The sequence below is a fragment of the Piliocolobus tephrosceles genome, chromosome 11 (assembly GCF_002776525.5).
Source record: "Piliocolobus tephrosceles isolate RC106 chromosome 11, ASM277652v3, whole genome shotgun sequence".
NCBI classification, from domain to species: domain Eukaryota; kingdom Metazoa; phylum Chordata; class Mammalia; order Primates; family Cercopithecidae; genus Piliocolobus; species Piliocolobus tephrosceles.
Genome location: NC_045444.1, coordinates 103,114,478 through 103,138,543, shown reverse-complemented (window position 1 = coordinate 103,138,543; position 24,066 = coordinate 103,114,478). Strand labels below are relative to the sequence as shown.

Below are 24,066 nucleotides of genomic sequence, written 5' to 3'. Positions count from 1 at the left end.
GCAATCTCAGCTCATTGCAACCTCCACCTCCCAGGTTCAAGTGATTCTCCTGCCTCAGCCTCCCAAGTAGCTGGGACTACAGGTGCCCGCCACCACACCCGGCTAATTTGTGGGTGTGTGTGTGTGTATTTTTAGTAGAGATGGGGCTTCATCACGTTGGCCAGGATGGTCTTGAACTCCTGACCTCAGGTGATGCACCCGCCTTGGCCTCCCAAAGTGCTGGGATTACAGGTGTAAGCCACCACGCCAGGCCGAGAGCTATATTTAGGGAGCACTTACCATGTGACAGAAATGATTTTATATTCTCAAAGCAAATCTTTGAGATAGAAACTATCCCAATATTTAAAGAGGAAGTAAATGAGATTCACAGAGATTAGAAATATGTCCAAAAGCACATAACTCAAGAGAGTCCAATTCTGTTCAAAGACCGCCTCACCTCCACGGTCACGCTTTTACCACCACATCTTATTATGTAGCTAGTATTCAGAACACATCGAACAGATTCAGAGACGACAGGGGTGACTGTCCAAATATAGAGGGCATAAGAATAGGGGTAGCCCCATGGGCATGACCTGTGCAGTCACACAGGGCTGGCACTTGGTTTAATGTTCTGCTATTTCTGTCTTCACATTCTTAATAATTTCTGAATACGGGACTCCATATTTTTACTTTGCCCTGGATCCTATAAATGAAGTCAACCAGTCCTCCATAAGAACCACACAGGAAGCAAGTTTCAATGCAGACCCCCAGGCCCCTCCCCGAGCTTCTAACTCAGGGGGTCTGGGATAGGGCCAGTGGTAACAAGGTCTCCAGCTGACTCCTTCTGGACCACTCCTCTTCAATGCCACAGGCTCTCAGAGGCCCGATGTATGCTCAGCTGCAGTTCCGCATCTTGCCACACAGTGGCAGTATAGCCCCGCTGTTTGCTTAACCTTTAAAGAGGCAGATGTGCCTGACATCTGCAAGATGCCTGCCCAGCCAGCCATCTTCCCACGTGGATGCAGTGATGCTTCCTCTCGGCAGAGGTTTCTGGCTCACACTGCACATCAGTTAGTGTGGTTCCTGCAGCTAGAGCCACAGCAGAGGTGCTGCTCACCCACTCACCCATAAAAGCTACCTCTTCAGAGAGTTGGGTACAAGAGCAGTTAGGTAATGGCGGGGAAATGGGCAAGGAGGCTGAGGCATCCTCAGAAGCCCTCTGCGAAAGTTCAAAGAATGGACAAGGTGGCAACCGTGGGGCGTGAAATCTGGCAAACAGCTGACCCAACAATGGTCCCATAGTAATCCCTCCCATTTTATACAGTCCTATAGTTTTCAAAGCACCTTCACATCTAGTCTCACACTGATACCACCGTTATTTGAGGCTGATAACATCCCCAACAGACAGATGCGAGAATGTGGATGGCATAGCCCCAGGCGATGGAAAACGAAGTGGTGGGAAAGGATCCAAGCCCAGGTGTCCTGACTACGGCATTCTTCCTGCCTTATCCCTGGTCCACAATCACCATGGAGCCTAAGAAAGGAAAAAGAACCTGCCTTGGCTCCGTGGCAGACCAGTCACATCAGAATGGCTGAAGCTGAGGTACTGGCATGAGTTTTTGTTTTTGTTTAAGTGCCCCCGTCGAGTCAAATGTTCACCAAGATTGAGAAACACTAGGCTTCCCAGGAGAGCAGGCACGGATTGCTCCACCCAGGGATAGCAGCTCCACCCAGGGACAGCAGCCGCGGTGCTGACTGCTCTTTGCAGCAACTGAGAGGACCGGGGGAGGGGCCAGCAGCAGCACGCATGCGCTGAATGAAAGCCAGTCAGACCCCACGCAGGGACTGCTGAGCTTCAGGCCCCAGGTCCATTCAGTGCCCAGAGCCCTCTAGGCCCTCTTCAAGCATCCCGCCTGCTTCCACCCACAGGGCTAGTATAATTCAGGGGTGGGTGGGTGCCACGCGCTGGAGTTAGGGGTCCCCAGACCCAGGGCAGGAGAGTTTGGGCACTTCTGGGGACCCTTTCCTCATCTGTAAAGTGTTACTAACAATAGTGCCTGTTTCATGGATGCACAAGGATCCGCTGAATGAATACTTTTGGGGCAGTGGCCAAGTGCTGGCCTTGGCCTGGTGCAGCCTAGAACACACCCTCCTGGCAGGACTCCATCTATTCTTGGGGATCTGGTTTTCCTGCACTCCAAGAAAGCTCATCTTGTGCCATTTCCGAAAGCTGTCTTGCATTCCAGCTACACTTATGTCACACCTGGTAAAGGGCCCGCCATCCCTCCGCCTCCCCACACTCACCAGATGGAAGGTCTGGAAGGTAGTGGATTGGGCCAGGCCCCTGGGGAGCCCCCTCCTCTGTGGGAAGGGATCAGACTAAAGCCACAAGAGAGGGGAGTGACAGGAGAGGCCAGGCCCTGGGCCACGTACTGAGGAAGGTTAGGGGGCAGGGACTGTGGGCCTCAAATGCTGAGCTTTCTCCCGCCGTGGCCCATTGCAAAGGCAGGGGTGGGGGTGCATAAGCCCCCTGGAATTCACTGGAGTTGAGAGGCCAGAAGAACAGAGTGGCAGAGGTAGGTGAGCTCTGATGTGGAACTCTGCTAAGGAAACAGGCCACATTCTGTGTCTCCTTCCACAGTCCCTCAGCCTGCACACCTTGACAAATCACAGCACTTTGTTTCAATTGACATTTGCTGGTCTGGAGACCAAATCATTTGGTCACCTGATTTCTCAGTGGTGTCATCTTTAGGAATAAGCCAGTTAACCACAGCCCAACTCCCTTTCTTTGGGGGCTGAACAGAAATATCTCACCCTGGGCAGGAGGGAGCTTCCTTTATTTCGGGGGCCAGACAACCCCCATTCCAACATTTCCTGTTCCTTATCTCCCACTGCAGTGTTATCTGAATGTGGGCGGGAGGAAGCTGGACCCACGCTCCACGTCTCCCCTGACCCCCACCCCATGACTCATGCTGCCCCTGTAAAGTGCCAGGCAGGCGGCGCATGGGGGCAGAAGCCTCACCAGAGAGTCCTAGGGCTGCACTGGAGGGTTTGATCTGGATTCAGGAGGTTCCCATTATTTCTTATTGCCATTTCATGAACGGGAAACGGAGACGGGGCCTTTCCCATTTTCCTAGGAGCCAGGGGCAAAGCTGGACGCTGGTGGGTAGGCCAACCTAGGCCAGGCTCCACATCTCTCCATGGAAGACCCCAAAGACTCAAGCAAAAGACACACACTTTACTTTTCCTTCCTTTAATCTTATGCAAAAGGGACACAGGGGTTCAAAAATAAAAATTTCTCTTCCCCCTCCCCAAACCTGTACCCCAGCTCCCCCACCACAACCCCCTTCCTCCCCCGGGGAAAGCAGGAAGGAGCAGGTGTGGCATCTGCAGCTGGGAAGAGAGAGGCCGGGGAGGTGCCGAGCTCGGTGCTGGTCTCTTTCCAAATATAAATACGTGTGTCAGAACTGGAAAATCCTCCAGCACCCACCACCCAAGCACTCTCCGTTTTCTGCCGGTGTTTGGAGAGGGGTGGGGGCGGGGGCGCCAGGCACCGACTGGCTGGATCTACTGCATCCGCTGGGTGTGCACCCCGCGGGCCTCCTGCTGCTCATTGTAGAAGAGATGACACTCAGGGTCCCCCCGGATGGTGGGGGCTCCCTGGATCAGCTTCCCGGTGTTGGGGTTCACACACCAGCACTCCCCACGCTGCCCGTTCAGAGACATCTTGCACTGGGGAGAGAGGAGAAGAGCGTGGAGGAGCCCGCAGCCAGCAATATTCCTTCCCTCCCTCAACCCGGCATCCACTGAGCAGCCACCCCTTGCAGCTACCCACACGCTGCGCTGCCGGGTGGAGCTTCGCAACCTCAAATATGCGCCAGGGAACCTTGATGAAATGCAGATTCCCATTCAGGAGGTCCCTGGAGGGCTGGAAATTCTGCATGGCTAGCGAGCTCCAACGTGACGCTGACGCTGCCCGCCCAGGGACCCCTCTGATTAGCAAGGCCATTCAGGACGCCCAAAGACAAAAAGACTCAGTCCTCAGTCTCAAGGGAGGTCCTATCCAGTGGAGGGAACCCAGCCTGCTGAAGCTTAGTCACACTGTAAGGTGAAAACCCTCATGTTGCGATCAAAATCAGTGTGCGCCAGGCACTGCGTGAGCAAAGACACACCGCTCGTTCAGTTTCTAACAAACACAGTCATTTAATCCTCACAACCACTTTGTGAATTAGATGCCATTATTATCCCCGGTTTACAGATGATAAAACTGAAGCACAGATGGGCTAAGCAACTTGCCCAGGGTCACACAGCTGGTAAGAAGCATAGCTGAGATGGAAGCCAGGTATTCCCCAGGCATTCCCACTCCAAGGTCTCTGTTTTATGCATAAGCTAACTACTCCTGCAAATCACATTAGTTACCCAAAGACGCAGCAGACAGCCTGTTTTCCATGAGAAGTGATCGAGATTTTTTTCTTCTGAGCTCCAAATGGAGTTAGCCGGCTTACATTTAGAGGGCATGTACACAAATAGCTTTTAATACTAACTAATATTTAGAGGGTCAAGGTGCCGGGATGGTGAAGAGGGTGGAGAGGTGAGACCCCTGGGCCATCAGCAGAGCCCTGTTCCCACCTTCTGGCTCCACACATCCACACTTTAGGTCAGCCCAGACTGCCATTAGAACCACCAGGGCAGCTTTATTAAGTCCCAATGCCCAGCCAGGTGTGGCGACTCATGACTGTAATCCTAGCACTTTGGGAGGTCGAGGTGGGCAGATCACCTGAGGTTAGGAGTTCAAGACCAGCCTGATCAACATGGTAAACCCCATTTCTACTAAAACTACAAAAATTAGCCAGGCCTGGTGGTGGGCACCTGTAATCCCAGCTACTCAGGAGGCTGAGGCAGGAGAATTGCTTGAACATGGCAGGCGGAGGTTGCAGTGAGCTGAGATCGCACCACTGCACTCCAGCCTGGGAGACAAGAGCAAGACTCCATACTCCATCTCAAAAAAAAGAAAAAGAAAAGTATGTTACAGGGAAAGTATTGCATAGGCACACTTGACTATCAAAATGTGTATGAACAGAAGGTGGAAAGAGGAGGGAGAAGGGCTCCTGAGCGGTTTACTTAAACTTCATTTTCTCCAATGTATTTACAATGTTGTTCTAGATGGCTTTTCAAAATCTTTCCAATAGCATTTCTCCATCCCTGACTCCTCATTCCCTGAGATACTTCCAAACCATGAAGGCAACTCGGCCAATGGTTGAAATCAATGATGGTGAGTGTGGCTCGCAGATTATCAGCCTCACCTGAGGCTTGTTAGAGCTGCAAACCTGACCTACCACACGGCAATTTGGGGGCGGGCCCAGAAAGAGCTCCAGGTGATGCCAATGTCCGATCAAAGCTAAGATGCTTGGTTTAAGCCACTTCCCTTCTCCAAGAGCCTCCTCCTAACCCAGACTCCAAGTGAGGCCAGTGGGTGGTCGGGCGAGTGGAGCCAGCAACTGACCCATCGCAGGCAGGGAGAAAAGCCGCACCCTCCCTGGCCTGGCAGCTGGCACTCCAATTCCCATGGTGACAGGAGTCCGAGTCTCTCACTCAGCTCAGACCTCAGAGGATTATAGGCGGGTGGGGCAGAAACAAGGCACATCTGGGGCCCAGGGCTGAGGAGGAGACGCCCTGGCACGGACTGGCCCCACACTTACCTGTTTGAGGTTGTACAGGCCATGCTTGTCACAGTTGGGGATGTGCAGGGAGTAGAGGTGCTCCAGAGGGCCCCGCTCATCCGGAAGGCGCATGGTGGAGATCCGCTCCAGGACCTGGTCCAGTTCCTGTTGGCAGGGAGTCTGCGCGCACAGACAGCAGGGGACGCACGGAGTGAGGACAGCAGGCCCACGAAGCACGCGCCAGGCGCAAGCTCAGGGAGAAGCTGCTGCACAGGGAGGGGACTTTCCCATGGTCGCACAGCCAGCAGGCGGCACAGGGACTTCTGACAGCCTGCCCGGGAATCTCCCTGCCATGCTGGGTGCCCAACCCCAGCCCCTAAAGAAAGTTGTATGGATGGGAATGTTCACTCTTCTCCTTGTTCTGTGACCGTGGCTTTCATGTGTCAGAATGGGCTCTACCTCCAAATATCGATCCAAGTGGCTGTCTCCGGAGTCTCTATGCCCCCACCCCATGCCCAAGCTCCATTTCTTTCCATAAAACCAACCAGGGCCAGGACCCAAGATGGCAGAACGGGGAAGGAAAGAGGAGAGGAGGTAGCTCAGTGAGAGAAGCATATGGCAACAAGAGTGACTGAGTTTCAGGCCAGGTGCAGTGGCAGGCACCTGTAATCCCAGCGCTTTGGGAGGCTGAGGTGGGAGGATTGCTTGAGTCCAGGAGTTTGAGACCAGCCTGGACAACATAGTGAGACTCCCATTCCCACAAAAAAAATACAAAATTGGCCAGGTGTGGTGGTACATGCCTATAGTCCCAGCTGCTCAGGAGGCTGAGGAAGGAGGATCACTTGAGCCCAGGAGTTGGAGGCAGCAGTGAGGCGTGATGGCACCACTATACTCCAGCCTGGGCAAGAGAGTGAGACCCCATTTCAGGGGGGGAAAAAAGAGTAAGCAAGTTTCAGGGACTCTGTCTTCATCTCTGGGATTCATTTTCTTTGTCTATGTTCCAAAACCATACAGAAATGTGGAGGTTTTAGAAGGAAAGAACATCAAGAAACCACATGTCCAGTCTATTTCACAGCCAGAGATACTGACTGCCCCAAAGGTCACTATGTTCCACAGCTATGTTTGTGGAAAGAAAAGTGCTTTGCCTACAGGTCACACCAGACGAGGGTCCTATTGGGATGCCCTCCTCCAGCTGAGACCCCACTTTCCTTGTCCTCCCACCCCTCCCACCAGGCCTGACCCTCACTGACCCTCGCAGGGGGCGGTCGCAGCTTCTTGGGCTCCTCCAGGCCGAGGTGATGTTTGCTGCCCTTGCCCATCTGCCGGTGCTGCTCAGTGACCTTCTCCCGGAACACAGCCAGCTCCTTCATACCCGACTTGAGGGGCTTCCGGCCTGCACTGCCTCCCCCGCCCAACATGTTCATGGTGCTGTCCACGTGGTTCTCCACCAGGCCTCCTTCCGAGTGGTCATCGCCATTGTCTGCGGAGACAGGAAGGGAAGAAGAGCTCCAGGTCCGGTTTCCCAGAGAGATGTGCCCTCCCGGAGCCACCTGGACTGTAACGATGATGAGGGTGGAGATAACGCACGGCTAATGAGTGCTAATAGCCTGTCAGGGCCCATGCTGAGCAATTTACACGGATGATCAATTTCAGCTTCACCCTAACTCTTAGGTGGGTACTACCAGCAGCCTCCCCAACTTTCAGAGACGGAGAATTTGAGGCTCACAGAGGTCAGTTACTTGACCAAGATCACAAATCTGAAAAGTGATGGATTCAGGATTTGAACTCAGGCTGTCTGGCTCTAGAAGAATGACAGGGACCCTCTTATAAGGCTGGGGCAGAACAGAGGCGCACAGAGGGACGAATGTATTCGAAAGGCCCTGACCATGGAATGGGTTTAAGTCCTTTTCCAGACCCCCCCAGATTCTACCACAATCCCCAGTTTAAAGTTCTTCATTTTTGGTCTGGAAGAGCACCAATTAGTTGAGTTTTTTTAAAACTCGTGCCACAGACATCACTGGGCTGCAGCATGTATGGCAAAGAAGTGAGAAGGTGGAAGGCCACGTCGCCACCCAGAACCTGGTCCCAGCACCCTCCCTGCTGTCACTTTGCATTTGCCCACCTGGCCCCGCCTGAGGTCCCATAGTGCTGCTCCGAAGCGGCTACAGCTCTGACCCACTGACGTTCTCTCGTTCCCAAGTCTGTCTATGCAGCCCACCCCAATCCCATTATACTGAGAGCACCAAGAACAGAGATTATGACTCCTTCCACTTCATAGCTTCAGCTTACTGCAGGGCATGAAGCTTCGTGATGTCTGTCCAAGAAGCATCCATTAAGTCCCCTTAGACTTTCTTCAACCTTTTGTGTGCACAGCCCAGGTGAAGGAGGCCTTGAAAGCAGCTCCAGCCTGCCACGGTCTCACTCTGGCTGAGGCACGTCCAGCCAAGGGAGGCAGAGGGGATCTGAATCGCACAGCAGAGCTATAACCGGGTGACAAGCCCCGGCAAGCTCCAGAAGGGCAGGGCCTCACACCGCCCAGCCCCAGCCCCAGCCCCTTGGAACACAGCAAACAGCCCCAGACCATGCCACCACAGCTGCTCTCCTGCAGGTCCCAACACGATCTGGGTGGGTGCAGAGGGGTGTTTTTCAACCAATCTTGCACATTTTCTCTTCCCCATTAATGCATCTTCAAAAACTTACAGCCCTGAGAACACAAATGAATAACTCCTATTCTATACGAGGGTATTAACTCACTCACCAACTAAAGAAGGGGGCGCCTCTTCCATGCCAGGGACGGCACCGGGTGCTGGCACTCCAGCAGCACCTGCTGTCAAGGTGTGTCCAGCACAGGCCCTGGCATATGGAACATTTGATGGAGGTTTGCCCCGTCCCTTCCCCTCCCTCCGAGCCTGATAACTAATCAGTCTTCACTTGCAATGCAGCAGCATCCTTTAGAAGCCAGCACTCCGTCCCCAGGGTAGCAGCACTGGTTAAAGGGGTGTAGTCAGGTTAAATCCCAGCTCTGCCATTTTCTATATCAGCTGCACATGTTCTCCCCTGCACAGACCCTCTCTGTGCCTCTACTTTCTTAACTGTAGGATGCTGGATAATAACAATTCTTTTTTCACAGAGCTGTTCAGAGTTATGACGAAAGAAAAGCAGTTAAACGACGACTTAGATCGGGTGTGGTGGTTCACACCTGTAATCTCAGCACTTCGGGAGGCTGAGGCAGGTGGATCACTTGAGGTCAGGAGTTCAAGACCAGCCTGGCCAACATGGTGAAACCCCACCTCTGCTAAAAATACAAAAAAATTAGCTGGGCATGGTGGCACACATCTATAATCCCAGCTACTTGGAAGGGTGAGGCAGGATAATCACTTGAACCCAGGAGGTGGAGGTTGCAGTGAGCTGAGATCGCACCATTGTACTCCAGCCTGGGCAATAGAGCAAGACACTGCTCAAAAATAAATAAATAAATGACGACTTGGAGCACACAAATTTTATATGCATGCTGCTGGTGGCTATTACGCTGATGGTGGTGAAGAATGCCCCAGTTATCTACTCCTTCAGCAGCATGGGACCCAACCGAGAACAGGGAAACCAAGGAAAGTAAGCTCTGAACATCCTCATAGCCGTGTCCATGGCTGAGCATGTTTAAATGTTGGCATTCTCCACTCAAGACGAGGGGAGAATCATCCCGTGAAGAGCCTTGACAGTTCGCAACAGTGCTGCTCCAGGAAACCTGACTTCTGGATGTCTGTTTTCCAAGGCTGCCGCGGAAGAAAGTCAACAAAATTGAAGGGACAAAGAAGGAATGCATGTGGACGGTGGCAAGAAGGACCAAATGGCAGAGAGGAAAGAGAACACTAAGAAAACAAAACACACAAACTCCGGGTACATTTTGTGCGTGGCAAACAATGAATGCCACACCCCTCAAGGACCCCTGGGGATTTCCATGTCTTATAGCCCAAAACAAGAATTATGTTGATGACGATGATCTTGGGACATCAAAAGGGGGAGGGAATTAAAAGTCTACCTATTCATCATTTTAAAAGACTTTTATCCAAAATTGTTGAACGTCAGAAAAAAAAAAAAATCGAAACGTTTAAACGTATAAAAAACCTCTGAAACCTGGAAAATTCTTTTATTTAGAATGGCTATTCCCACCCGGGCTCTGGGGAGCCTGGGTTGTACCATAAATGAAGCCAGCACAGATTAAATTGTTCCAGCAGCCTGGCAGCCCAGCACCACCAGCAGGAAAAGGTCGATTTAGCGTGCACCTCCAGGCTAGGTTGGAGTCCTGCCCCACCATGTCTAATCAGACCCAGGCACCAGCCCACAGCTTTCCTCATCCATCCTGCCCTGCCCTCTGTGCTCCTCCACATGGACAGCAGCAGACACCCAGGGGCCCAGAGAAGCAGGCTGAGTGAGTCCCCCTGCTCAGCTGCCTGCCAGGTTCCCAAGAATAGGGACACTGAGTCACCCCATCGTGCAGCACAGATTTCTTCAGTGCCAGCAGGTCCACACCCTCCTAGACAGGTGGTGTTGGGGGGAGCAACCATGGAGAAGAGCCCCCCTTCCCTCTTCAGATGGACCCCAGAGGTCAGGAACCAAAGGGTGAAAGAGAAAGGCCGGGAAAAGTCTGAGATCAGACAAACCTGGACAACAAACAGAAGAGGTCAGGTTCAGTCAACTTTCCATCTCAACACTAACCTCTAACGCAGCACAGACGCCCGTGCAGCGCACGCACTCGTCCCCAGCCTCCCTGCCTCTGTTCCGCTGCCCTTCCCATGCAGGGTTCTGTCCCCAGACCTGAGTGGGACCATCTCAGGCTCCCTGCCCCTCCCCTCTTTAGGCACCAAAAACACAGGAGGAGAGTAAAGTAGCTAGGAAGTCTCCCCATTCTCAACACCTGCATCCGAACATAGAGAAGAGCCCTTTGCCTCCATCCCAGCTACTCAGGATCAAAATGAGAAAGACAAAATGAAGTGGGAACTTCCAGTTCGCTGTCACCCGAGCCCTTGGTAGCTGAGATCACCCTTGGCATCACCCTGCTTACTGCACCCTACCCAGCTTTGTGCCCACAGCGGCAGGAAGGATTTCTGGAGACCCGGATACCGCATTCTGCGCAGAGGGTGTTAGAGAAGACAGGGGCTCTGGGAGTCTGTCGGTACTGCACCCTGCCACCATTTCTGGAACTCTCCACTCTGTGGACATGAAGTCTGTGACGCTCAGAGGCTCACCTGGCTCTACCCTTTTGGGAAGTGGCTTGGGTGAAAGCAGCCAGTCTCTATTATGGCTATAATGAATGACACGTTGTTTGGTTGGAGAAGGGAAAGGTAGCTCATGTGTAGCTCTATCCAGGAGCTTCTGAGAAGGCTCTGCTCACCCAAACTCGATGCCTGGAACATCCTCTGGGATCGGGGTCTCCACCTCAGCACTACTAATAGTGGGCCAGATAATTCTTTGCTGCAGGGGGCTAACCTGTTTACTCCAGATGTTGGGCAGCATTCCTGGCCTCTACCCACCAGAAACCAGCAGCACCCTCCCCAGGTTGGAACAAAAAAAAATATGTATTCATTCATTGCCAAATGGCCCCAGAGAGGCAAAATCGCCCAGGGTGAGAATCACTGTTCTGGAGTCAGGCTTTTAGCCCAACATCTGGAAGTTGATAGCCAATTGCTGAAATGGCTCCAGGCCCCATAAAAAGCAAGACTAGCTCCACTATATTCCGCATCCACAGCTAAGACCCCTCCGCTGCCCTTCCATCTGCAGCCACACTAGCCCACAGTTCCTTGGGGACAGGGCACAGGGCCTTCCCTGGGCCTCCCAGAGGACTTTCAGCCTGCAGCTCCCCCTCTTCACTAAGCCCTCTTGTACCACAGACAGTGGCCAAAGAAGCATCCCTTGGCTGCATCCCAGAGGTCAGCCCAACGTTAATCCTCAGAAGAAGGCCCTCTGCAATCTCTGGAAACACATTTGAAAAAGGAGAGGGGCACACACAGATAAATGTGCATTTGGGCCTGAAGGCGCCAGGCAGGGCCAATTTGTCCATTAGGCTCTGGAGGCACAGTGTCTAAGACATATTTTTATTTCTACTAACATCAGAAAAAAAATTACTTTTAGATTAAAAAGTCTTAATATAGAATATGAATATATTTGCACTTATTAAACAAGTTATAAAATGTGGTTTTTTGTTGGTTTTTTGTTTTTTGAGACAGTCTTGCTCTGTCGCCCAGGCTGGAGTGCAGTGGCATGATCTCGGCTCACTGCAACCTCTGCCTCCCGGGTTTGAGCAATTCTCCTGCCTCAGCTTCTCAAGTAGCTGGAACTACAGGCATACATCACCATGCCTGGCTAATTTCTGTATTTTTACTAGAGACGGGATTTCACCATGTTGGCCAGGCTGGTCTCGAACTCCTTGCCACAGGAGGCCCACCTCGGTCTCCCAAAGTGCTGAGATTACAGGGATGAGCCACCACGCCTGACTGTATTAGTCCATTTTCACACTGCTATAAGGAACTGCCCGAGTCTGGGTAATTTATAAAGGAAAGATGTTTAATTGACTCACAGTTCAGCATGGCTGGGGAGGCCTCAGGAAACTTACAATCATGGTAGAAGGCGAAGGAGAAGCAAGGCACCTTCTTCACAAGGTGGCAGGAAGAAGTGCCAAGCGAAGGGGGGAAGAGCCCCTTATAAAACCATCAGATCTCATGAGAACTCACTCACTATCACGAGAACAACATGGGGGACCCGCCCCCCATGACTCAGTTACCTCCACCTGATCTCTCCTTTGACACGTGGGGATTACGGGGATTACAATTCAAGATGACATTTGGGTGGGGACACAAAGCCTAACTATATCACCTTGTCTCTGCTAAAAATAAAAAATAGCCAGGCATGGTGGTGCCACCTGTGGTCCCAGCTACCTGAGAGGCTGAGGTGCGAAATCACTTAAGCCCAGGAGTTAGAGGCTACAGTGAGCCATGATCATGCCACTGCACTCCAGCCTGGGTGACAGAGTGAGACCCTGTATCAAAAACGAAAAATAACCCACAGATGTCATATGCAAACCTGGCTCCAGGTCCCAGGAGGCCGGGGGTCAACTTGGCAGTGTTCCCCCAGGAGGACAAAGTTGATGTCCTGTCCTGAGATGTCCCAACCTCTCTGACATGAAGGTCAAGTTTGTCCACCCTCCCAGAGGCCACCTAGATTCAAGGGTATGTTTCATTCCATTTCTTTATTGATCTCAGCAGTGCCAATGAACATGCCAATAAGATGAAGAAATCCACAGGCCTGGTTTGCTTATGCAAGGTCTTTTAAAGATGGTTTAACAAGACCATGCGTCAGCATCTGTTTCTTTCTCCGGAACAGGCTTCTGGACTCAAATTCAGTGGCCAGATCTGAACTCTACATCTTGAAGTAGAAGTCCAGGGAAGGGAAATGAAAGACTTGACTGGGCAGAGATCAGAAAGCACTGTAGGCTGAGAAAAGCCTTCATTCCTTGTTACTGTTCCTAGCCAAAGAGATTCAAACTCCAAAATCTAACTGCCTGAGTTGGAATTCCAGTTTTTACTGCTGAGCTGTGCAGCACCAGACAAGTTCCTTAAGCTCTCTGTGCTTCCATTGTTCATCTGTAAAAAGAGGACAAACAGGATGCACTAATGGTGCCATTTGGGCCATTGGGAGGATCCAAAGAGATGCTGCCTGCATCTACAGTGAGGGCCTGGCACACAGTTAGGCGTGCATGGGGTTAGCTCTTAGCCACTTCCATTTCCTGCCTACCAGGGAAGTACCCACATAGCGCCCCACCCCCCTAGTCAGACAAGGGCATCATCACATGTTACCAAGTTCTTCCCATATATCCTCTTATAGGCTGCAGGAACAATCCACAGGAAAACATTCCAGATGTTGAACTCCAGCTAGAGATGGAATTTGCCCTCAGAACAAAAATACCAAGTTGTATTTTTTTTTCTGCCTAAGAGAGTTAAGTTCAGAATAATATTTATTAAGCAACCACTTATGTATGCGACTCCATAGGCTATGGTGCAAAAATCACTCTAAGAAATGGTTCTTAGCAACCCAAATGACATCAATGGAAAAGGTTCACGGGCTTAGAAGGCCCCTGAAGAGACTTTCCCTGTAGATTAGTAAGCATTAGCTCTTCTCCCCTACACAGCATCTGGGGAAACGGGTCAACACAGAAGCAAGGGATTCCACATACAGTAGGTTAAGCTTTTCCAAAGACAAGTCAGGGAGATGACAGACAACCCCAGAGCCATTAGTTGGGGGCTTGAAGGGCAGGGGAGAACTCCCACCCCTGCCTTGGGTAGATTGCCACACCTTTCTACCTAAGACCCCTAGAGGAGAGCTGGAGATGAGGAAGGCAGATGGGATGAAAAGAAATGGACCGTTGTCCCATTTTACAGATGGCAAACCTGAGCCCAGATGGACTACCATCTGAATTCACAGGAGCAAACACAACCTCTCTGCCGTATCAGCAGTGCTTCACAATTATCATGGGGTCCCTACATTGTCTTTTGGCCCACCCTTACTAATTTAGCCAAGGAGAGCAGCTGGAAGCTGACAGCCCAAGAGAAAGAGCCGTTATTGTTCACTTCCATGCATTCATACCCAGGTTTTCAGACTTAATTTTGGCATAGCCCATTTTTCCAATGTAATCCTGTTTGTTGCATCAATGATCTTACTCATCAAACTCGTGTTCGATAGAAACTGACTGCCATAAAATCTCATTTTCTCCTAGCACAACGTTCTGACCTCAGTGCTGTATTTGGAAAATTGGTGATTCCTGATCTAAGAGAGACCTGAAAAAGCTTGCTTAGGAAACTAAGCCCCAAGAATCTAAAAGTATCTCCCTGGTCCTTCCTGCTCAGAGTGTGTGGCCTCAGTCCTTATCCAGACCTGGTGAGGAAATGAGAGCTTTTCCCTACCTAGAACAATCACATCTTCCTAACAGTTCAATGTGTCTCCCTTCTTTCTTCTTTTCTTTATTCTGAAGACTGACTTTCTCCTCCCATCTCATGATTATCTTGAAATCTAAGAGCAGGGTTGGGGAAGAGGAGTACCACAGAGATGATCTAAGCCAACCCTGAACCTATCATTCCTCCAGTGGTGTTCACCTCTTGCAACAGGTAATAGCATTCCAAGCCTTTCAAGAGTTAATTCTGAGTAATGGTCCAGGAGAATGAAGGCTGGCTGCAGCTTCCTGGTTCCACCCTAGCTGGGCAGAAAACTCATATGGCTCCGTCTTCGTTAATTTCTCCCAAAAGGCACTTAGCCGTGACATATGTTGGGCAATAGAGTAAATACTAACCACCATCCTCCTCCCCCTGCTCTCTAGATGGCTCCACTAAGATCCATAGCAGTGGACGATTCATTAACAAACTGGAATGAGCAGTGAACGCCAGCAGTCAAGAACCCTGATGCCAGCGCTGCCCCTTGAGATTCACTCACGAGTCAGAACCTTTAACCTCTCTGAGCTCTAATTTCTCAAGTCTGAAAAATGATATTAACAATTCTGCTAAAATGATGGCTGCTATTAAATAGGACATGATATTTTTACCCCTCAAACTCTCATTTTGGACAAAACCAAGCTTTAGAAAAAAAATCTGTGGTGGCCGGGCATGGTGGCTCATGCCTATAATCCCAGCACTTTGGGAGGCTGAGGTGGGCAGGTCATTTGAGGCCAGGAGTTCAAGACCAGCCTGGCCAACACAGCAAAAACCTGTCTCTGCCAAAAATACAAAAATTAACTGGGTGTGGTGGCGCATGCCTGAGGTCCCAGCTACTTGAGAGGCTGAGGCAGAAGAATCACTTGAACCCAGGAGGCGGAATTTACTTCTTGCAGTGAGCCAAGATTGCACTACTGCACTCCAGCCTGAGCGACAAAGCAAGACCCTGTCTCAAAAAAAAGAAAAAAAAAAAAAGAAATGTGTGGACAATCAATTTCTTGAATGGGTAAATAAAAGGTATATCGGCCATGTGAGCAGAAGGCTAGAAGGCTAGGTGATGTCTGATCCGCAGAATGGCCAAATGCATGGAAAAAATGAGTTACAAGAGAGTTCTGCAATATGATCTATTTGCATAATTCTTCTAAAGCTTGGTTTTGATTGCATAAATTCTATATATTGCTAAATATCAAAGCTCTCTGCCATTTGATGGAAGTCCTTAAGCAAGAATGAATTTGCCTAAATTACTTTAATTTTGTTTACAGAATTTAGGGGAAGGGATAAAGGGAAGGAGGCCAGGCAGTGGCTCATTATCACCAAGCACGCTCAGTTGAGACAGGGCTCATAAACACACCAGCACATACAGGAAACTGCTTTTGTTGGAGAGAATTCAAAGCCAGTCCTCTTTGGATGGCTAATGGTGGTCACCAGACTCCATCTATCATGTGGCCACTATGTTCAATAGCACAGCCCACCAACCGGCTGGGATTAGTAATTCAGGCCATGCTAGAGGTAGAGAGGGAGGCAGAAGTTAGGAAAAAGGAAGAGTAAAATGGGGGTTCTATGTTACTTTTTTAGCTAAAGTTTAACCTGAGGTCCTGAGACTTTGTGGGTGAGTAACACTGTTCATGTGTCTTCCCCTGACTTTTTTTTTAAAGGTCAGAGGGAGCAGTGGCCTCTCACACTGGAATTCTGAATAGTGTGCACAGATGTCTGTCATGGTACAAGCTGGCACCCAGGACACATTCCAGCTTGGTTAATGACATCCTCCCGATTGATCCTTCTATCTCCTGAGGATACCCACTTTCATTCACTGTAAACTCCCTTCCTGTTCCTTCTTACCCCCCGAGCCCTTCCTTCCTGCAAGGGAACCAGCCATGCAACACCTGACATCCTTCCATCCTTCAGCAACAGACCAGTCACTCCTGAGCATGGTTTTCCAACAACAGGTGGTCCCTCCTCTCCCAGTTTCCTTTGTGGTAGTAAATGACTGCAAACAGCCTTTTCAGATGTTTCAGATCCACAAGTCCCCTAGGTTAGAAGACTAAATGAGTACAAGAACTGGCCTTTCTCTTCTGAGAATCATCTCCCTCCACTTGGAGCTACCACAGGCCAATCAATCACCCAGCTGAGTGCTGAAGAGCTCAGTGACCTCTGTGTTGAGTGGCAAGCCTAAGAGGCACTGGCCACTGCCCTTCCACGGTGACAGAACACCTACAGAAGATGATGCAGCACCAAGGGAGGGCAGAGAGGCCCCACCGGGCTGATGAATCCCCTCCACATCAAACCACTCTGCAAACTCTTTTTGGATTTCCTTTGGAGCACCAGCTTTTGGGTCTGAAGTCTTGGCCAAGCAGTCCTAGTGTGGGAGGAAGGACTGAGGTTCCATCCTGACTTGGCCACCACCCCTAGGATTCTGAGTGATGCTTAGCAGGGTGTTGAACTTGGGCAGGTGTCAGCGTACTCGTGTGTAAATTCAGGGAATTAGACCAGGTCAGAGGTTCCCAAACACAGCTCTTCATCAGAAATCATCTGACGACCTTGCTAAAAATAAGAGCCCAGGACCCCAGCCCCAGAAAGATGCAAGGACTAAGGAATCTGTATGTTGAGTGATACCTCTCCTCTCAAGCTCTGGCATCGCCAGGCCCCCATGCCTTTGTGATTCTCTCTGTTCTGTCTGGGTTTCCTGACGAACTTCTTGGTGAGGAGAGAACAATGCCTCTTCTTTTCAAGAGAGGTGGTCTCAGGTACACGCTTTGCAGAGACACAGCCTTGTGAGCTCATCCACTCATGGGTTTGTAAACATATACATATGCTTGCTTGGATACATGCAGAGGGGCCTCTCCTGGCCAGGCGTCATGGAGGTTTCTAGAGCATGCTCTCATGCTGCCATCTCATCTCGGGCTCCCCCTGAGTGAGCAGAAACAGCACAGCCTCTCCAGAGCCTCCCTGCGTGTGCACTCTCCAAAGGGCTCCTTTATAAACATCAGGGTCATTCCTGGAATTGCAAAGACCTGGGGAGGGTCAGGGCTGAGGCAGACAGTTAGAGAAAACAAAAACATGCTCAAATTCAGCCAAGGTCCTCTGGGGCCCTGTGAGCCACGCTGTCCTTGAAGAGCCAGAGAAATTGATATCAAGATGGCAAACAGCACTATCAGCTTTCATGCCTTTCCACGGGTCCCAGACATCTCTCCTCGGGTTCAACTAAAGCCATCCAGGAACCTGGCAAGGTGACCTAGTTGCTGAGGCCCAAGTGAGTAGACTGTGCTTTGATTCAAACTTGAACCAGGGACTGTGGGAATGGGAAGAATGTGCCTGACCCAGCAATTCTACTTCTCTCTACATGTGCACAGGGACACATGTACAAAAATGGTCATTACAGCATTATTAGTAGTTGTAAAAACACTATTAGCAACCAGATCCAAAAGTCTTTCAACAGCTGAATGGATAAATAAAATCAGTAGGGTAATACAAAGGAACAATATATGGCAGTTAAAAAGAATATCTCTGACCTATGGATGTCAACATTAGATCTCAGACATCTAATACTAAGAGGGAAAAGAAAACCTCCATGTACATTTTCAATTTTTTTCACAATATTGGACAATATTGGTCTTCTATCACATATATGCATATAGATGCAATATATGGAAACATAGGCATATTAGTCATCCATCATACATCTGCAAATGTGCTTAGCTAAGAAAGATAAACACTAAGTACTGCAGGCTAGTGGGCTAAATATCAACCACTCCCAGTTCTGGGTGGTAGACTTGTGTTATTACATTGTTCTTTGTACTTTTCTGCATTTTTAAAATCTTCTTTTAAAAAAGTCACCTCTTAGGGCCGGGCACAGTGGCTCATGCCTGTAATCCCAGCACTTTGGGAGGCCAAGGCAGGTGGATCACGAGGTCAGGAGTTCACGACCAGCCTGGCCAATATGGTGAAACCCTGTCTCTACTAAAAATACAAAAATTAGACGGGCGTGGTGGCGCACGCCTGTAATCCCAGCGACTCGGGAGGCTGAGGCAGGAGAATCGCTTGAACCCAGGAGGCAAAGGTTGCAGTGAGCCGAGATCGCACCACTGACTCCAGCTTGGGTGACAGAGTGAGACTCTGTCTCAAAAAAATGAAGTCACCTCTCACACCAACCACCCCTCACCTTCCTCATCAAGCAGAGCTATCAGTAACCTCAAGTGTCCCTGAAGCCCTACTGGAAGAGGACCAAACAATAGTGACATGGTGGACATCACCACCACTCTCATTGGCCAGGGCAATGGTGTTACCAGGGTCACTTGTCCACCAGTCAGAACCTAGCCCTGGGCTCCTGGCCAGTTCTCTATGCCATGAAGAACTTGGAAATGAGTCAGAAAGAAGACCCAAAGATAGCAGAAGAGGGTCACAGAATTAAGAAGGGGAAGATGAAATAATCAAGATGACTCAGGCCTGACAACTGAAAGCCAAGGGACAAGTCCATCCCGGTGCGGCCAGAGGGTGCTGAGTAGTGGAGGTGTCCAAGGACCAGGAAAACCCAAGGGAAGGGAAAGAGCTGTTCTGTCTCCCCAAGGATGAGAGAGAAAACAGCCTTAAACTAAAACAGGAGAGATCCAAGTTAGAAGCCATCCAAGAATTTCATAAGAAAGAACAAAACAAGGGATAAATTGCAGATGGGAAGAAATTGCACAGACTCCCTCTGGTATAACTTAGGAGAAACCTTTTGAGGAGGAAGAAGGATGAACAATATGGCCTCCAAGTGGCCAAAAGCCACTAGATTGCATTGATGAAAAGCACTGCTGTAGGTGGGAGGATGGGCTTGAGCCTGGGAGGTGGAGGTTGCAGTGAGCTGAGATCGTGCAACTGCATTCCAGCCTGGGTGACAGAGCCAGACCTTGTCTCAAAAAAACAAATAAATAAGGGCCTGGCACGGTGGCTCACGCCTGTAATCCCAGCACTTTGGGAGGCCAAAGCTAACGAGTCTCACCCTGGCTAACACGGTGAAACCCTGTCTCTACTAAAAAATACAAAAAATTAGCTGGGCATGGTGGCAGGCGCCTATAGTCCCAGCTAATTGGGAGACTGAGGCAGGAGAATGATGAGAACCCGGGAGGCAGAGCTTGCAATAAGCCGAGATCGCACCACTGCACTCCAGCCTGGGCATTAGAGGGAGACTCCATCTCAAAAAAAATAAATAAATAAAATAAAATAAATAAAATTTTTAAAAACTTTTTAAAAAGAAAAGCACTGCTGGATAAAGTCTTCTGGTAATTTGACCCAACTTTCTTCATGGCATTCTAGCCTGAATTCAATGCCAAAAAGCTGTAGGTCTGTGCATTCTCTTAGTCCCTCTAAGGATGGAAGGACTTCTAAGATGGAAGCTTCCTGAAGACATAAACTTGATCTTAGCCTCCATACAGCCTTCCATACTTAGTGAATGGAGGACAGGAGAGAAGACATTCCATGTCCTCAATTTACATTTTTGGAAGGAAGACACCGTGCTTTTTTCTTCCAAGACTGAAGAAGGAGAAGCCTATCCAACTTGATTCTCCTACTTTCGTAACTTTATTCACCATGAAGGGACTTCATTGTTTAACATCAAGCTCTTCCCAAAAGCCTTGGTCAAAAGACTAAAAGAGCTACCTGTTTATTTGCATAGGATGTATATACATCTCTACTGACTTGGTTTCTTCTTTATTCACCTTTCTAAAATGCTTTTCTTGTCCCCTTCCAGCATGAAGATGCATGTGTTACACGTGGTATGACAACTGCTTTATCATATGGTCTCCCAGCTAACACATAGCATATACTTAATGTTTACACATTAGAAAAGGTGACCATCTGATATGGTTTGGCTGTGTCCCCACCCAAATCTCATCATGAATTGTAGCTCCCACAATTCCTACATGTTGTAGGAGGGACCCAGTGGGAGGTAACTGAATCATGGGGGTAGGTCTTTCCCATGCTGTTCTCGTGATAGTGAACAAGTCTCACGAGATCTGATGGTTTTATAAAGGGGAGTTTCCCTGCACAAGCTCTCTTGTCTGCCGCCATGTGAGACGTGCCTTTCACCTTCCACCATGATTGTGAAGCCTCCCCAGCCACATGGAACTGTGAGTCTATTAAACCTCTTTCTTTCGTAAATTTCCCAGTCTTGGGTATGTCTTTATCAGCAGTGTGAAAACAGGCTAATACACTATCAAAGAGCATCTAGCACTTGCCCAAGAGTACCCTGTTACATTAAGTTTTTTTCTCATTCTTCTGGTGTTTGCCTCACCATCTAGGGCCCATATCAGCAAGAGTGGTTAAGAGTCAAGAAAGGCAGTGACCAAGTAGAACCATGAGATGGGATGGGAAGGACACATGCCTCTCCCAAGACCCACATTCAAACAACTCAGTTTCGATGATGCAGTCCCACAGCCCCACTCCCATAGTGTAACAAAGGCTGAATCCTACCAATGTTTCCCATCACCCTCCTCTTCCACTGTCCTCTTCCCCATCCCTATAACTCTGCTCTCAGATATTCCAGGCCTGACACATTGAACCCACAGGATGCAAGAAGAAATTTAAAACCTGCAAAGATGTCCAGGATTGCTGGCCACTCTCAAACCAGCACAAGAAGTGTCTTGAATATAAATAAGTGTCTTTAAATAGGTCACCATGCTTTTCTCTGTCTTCAACTAAAGTTCACTAATTTTGTCTGATAGTATATCACATCCATCACCTTCCTTGGCTATGCTCTCATGGTTTAAGAGGCAGTGAACCAACCCAGAGACAACCAGCAGAGCCTCAAGTGGGAGTTCTAACTTCTGGGGTATAAATGGGACATGGTTGGTCATTAACCTGTTGGTAGAACCACAGGCACAATGGTCATGACTGCCCCTTGGAAAACTCAAATACTGACTCCTCTCTGGACTCACTGAAGGCTTTCCAAAGCAAAGTGGCCGCTGTCCGGGTAAGTCACACTCAAGGGAATAAGTCACACCTGCTAACAGGAGTCTTGAAATGACCAATCAGAAAACATCCAAAAACAGGTTTCTGCCATTCTCCTATTCTGTGTTTCAAGAATCAGAACCTGCACTACCTCATTTGATTATCCGAGTTTCTGTGCTACATGGCTTGCTTGTTTACCGTTATTATCAAGCAGGCACATGAGGTTGATAATTTCTTATCCCCCTCACACTTGATAAGTGAGCTAGAGAACTGGAGGCCAACTGCACAAAGTCATGTAGCCAGTGGCCAAAACCAAGCCCAGGTTGTTAACCAACCAGATGGCACCTGGTCACTTGGCATCACCTAAGGAAAGACTCTCAGGCAAGACCTTTTAGCCCCAGGGCCTCATTTCTTCCCCTCCCCATCTCCATGGGACCCCAATCTTTCCCCAGAAGTAGGCTATCAGTCACGTCAGCAGCCCTGCCCAACCGCAAAAGCCTCTTTGATCCAGTAAACCCGTCATACCCCACCCCCTTTATCCTGCCTGACACACCTCCTGTCACTGTTGCTATAGCAACTGCTCAGCATTATCAGGAAGTCACAGGGGCAGGGCACAGGGCACAAGGGAATTGCCATTTCCATTTTTTTCTTGGCCTTGGGCATTTTAGAAAACAAGTTCACCACCCAGAGGCAACTTGGCACCTCCATCCAGAAGTAAAGACAATAGACCTAAAAGAAACTTCCTAGAGAGTGGCATAAAGGAACATTTTTGAGAAGATATGCCTTAATTACTACCTCCCAGGGAAAAGGAGCTTTTCCAGAAAGCAGTATATAATTCACTGCTTTTCTGCATGTGTGAGTCTGGTGAAATGGAGAGCTGGAAGAAGAATCTAGAGACCCAGACTACAATCTGGTCTGTGCTTGCCTTGGCAGTTGAACCTGAATGTAGCCTTGATTTCTTCATTTGTTGAGTGGAGAGAATCGAGGCTAAAACAGAGCTGGGGCAGGAAGTGGGAGGGGGGAGCAATATAAAACAAACAAACAAAAAAACCAAAATGAGCTTTCTGGTAGAAACACAATGTTTAGAAAAAAGTCATTTTGTTTATCATTGTTATATCACTTATTCTTTGAGGTGGCACCCTTTGTTTAGTGCCAATGACTGACTCTCTCCACCTCCAGAGACCAACCTGAATCCCTCCAGCTGAAACACCCCCCTCTTCTCAACTTCTAATAGAATGGAACACACTGAGTAGGCACAACTTCCTCCCTACCTCCAACCTATCAAGGACTTCCGGGGCTCAGTCCCCCTCTTCCCTTTGACTTCCTGGCTCAGACAGCTCAGTTCCTTGAATGAACACAGGCTGCCACACCTTCACAGTCCTCCACTAATTAGAAACCTCCCCAGGCTTCACCAGAGGCCAACTCCACCAGGGCCTATGGGCGAATTCCACTGCCCAGCAGCTGGCGGTTTGCCAGCCCCTGCCCCTTCTCCCCAGTCTTCCCTCCTGCCCTGCCTCCCAACAGCCAGGAAGAGATGTGGGGCCGGCAGCCAGAAGGGCCCCAAGGACTGCCAAGTGTCCCTCCCCCCGCCCACAGAAAAAAGGAAAGAGAAAAATTCCTGACTACAGTCGCTCTGTATTTCTTTCCGGGAGAGCTGGCTTTTTGAGCAAAGTCTCCCTCGGAGTCTTGACTGACACCCAGGGGCTGAGCCAGCCCATATCTTCCCCGGCTTTGTTAAGGAACAGGAGTGGCCAGAGAAGGAGGAGGGAAGAGTCAGGGGTTAGTAGCCAAGGAGCAGGAGAAGCATAAGGAGATGGTCCATTCTCCAGGAGAAGAAAAAAAATCGACATCCCATCCAGCCTGCTCTTTTGTGAGTGTGGAGGGTGGGAGCAGATGAAAACCAACACATTTCTCTAGACCTACGATCCCATCTGTAAAAGGGGCTTTTCCTTTCCTGCCTCCACCATGAAAGCCCTCCAAGAGTCTAAGACAAGTTTGTCCAACATGCAGCCCAGGAGAGCTTTGAACGTGGCCCAACACAATTTCATAAACTTTCTTAAAACATTATGAGATTTTTTTTGCAATTTTTTTTAGCTCATCAGCTATGGTTAGTGTTAGTGTATTTTATGTGTGGCCCAAGATAATTCTTTTTCCAAGTGGCCCAGGAAAGCCAAAAGGTTGGACACCCCTGGTCTAACATGATCATCCACCCCAGATTCCCAGTGGCAGTACTGTGCCTTGACCCCAGCCCTGATTTCACCATAAGTGTATACTGACCCTCAGAGACTGAAGCATCTGCCTTCTCTGCTTTCCTGGGGCCTTGCCTCATTAGATGCTGGAAAAGAAAGTCTTTGGCATCATTGTGCACAGACAGGCTGCCATTCAGAGGGCTTTTTGGTACCACAGATGGAATCAGACATTACGTAGAACCCCACTACTCAGAAGACACTCCCCTAACCCAGCGTTTCTATGGAGAATCCATCAGCCGCTTGCAAAATGAGATGCTGCTCCCCAACTCAGGAGTAAACTCT

The 24,066-nt window shown here is 49.5% G+C and overlaps 1 protein-coding gene across 5 annotated transcripts in view; it reads right to left on the bottom strand.

Moving 5' to 3' along the window:
• Nucleotides 1-3,216: 3,216 nt before the first annotated feature.
• Nucleotides 3,217-24,066, bottom strand: part of IGFBP2 (insulin like growth factor binding protein 2) — a 30,590-nt gene continuing 9,740 nt past the window's right edge. For 4 of the 5 annotated variants that reach the window (XM_023220710.2, XM_023220720.2, XM_023220690.2 and 1 more), the window contains exons 2-4: nt 6,890-7,119; nt 5,679-5,819; nt 3,217-3,711 (exon numbers count right to left, since the gene is read on the bottom strand). In XM_023220710.2, the coding sequence (XP_023076478.2) occupies nt 3,547-3,711; nt 5,679-5,819; nt 6,890-7,063 (480 nt within the window). In that variant the 5' untranslated portion in view covers nt 7,064-7,119 and the 3' untranslated portion in view covers nt 3,217-3,546. Of the gene's footprint in view, nt 3,712-5,678; nt 5,820-6,889; nt 7,120-7,928; nt 8,109-24,066 lie in introns of those variants that run through there. The other variant, XM_031936524.1, reaches the window with a different exon arrangement.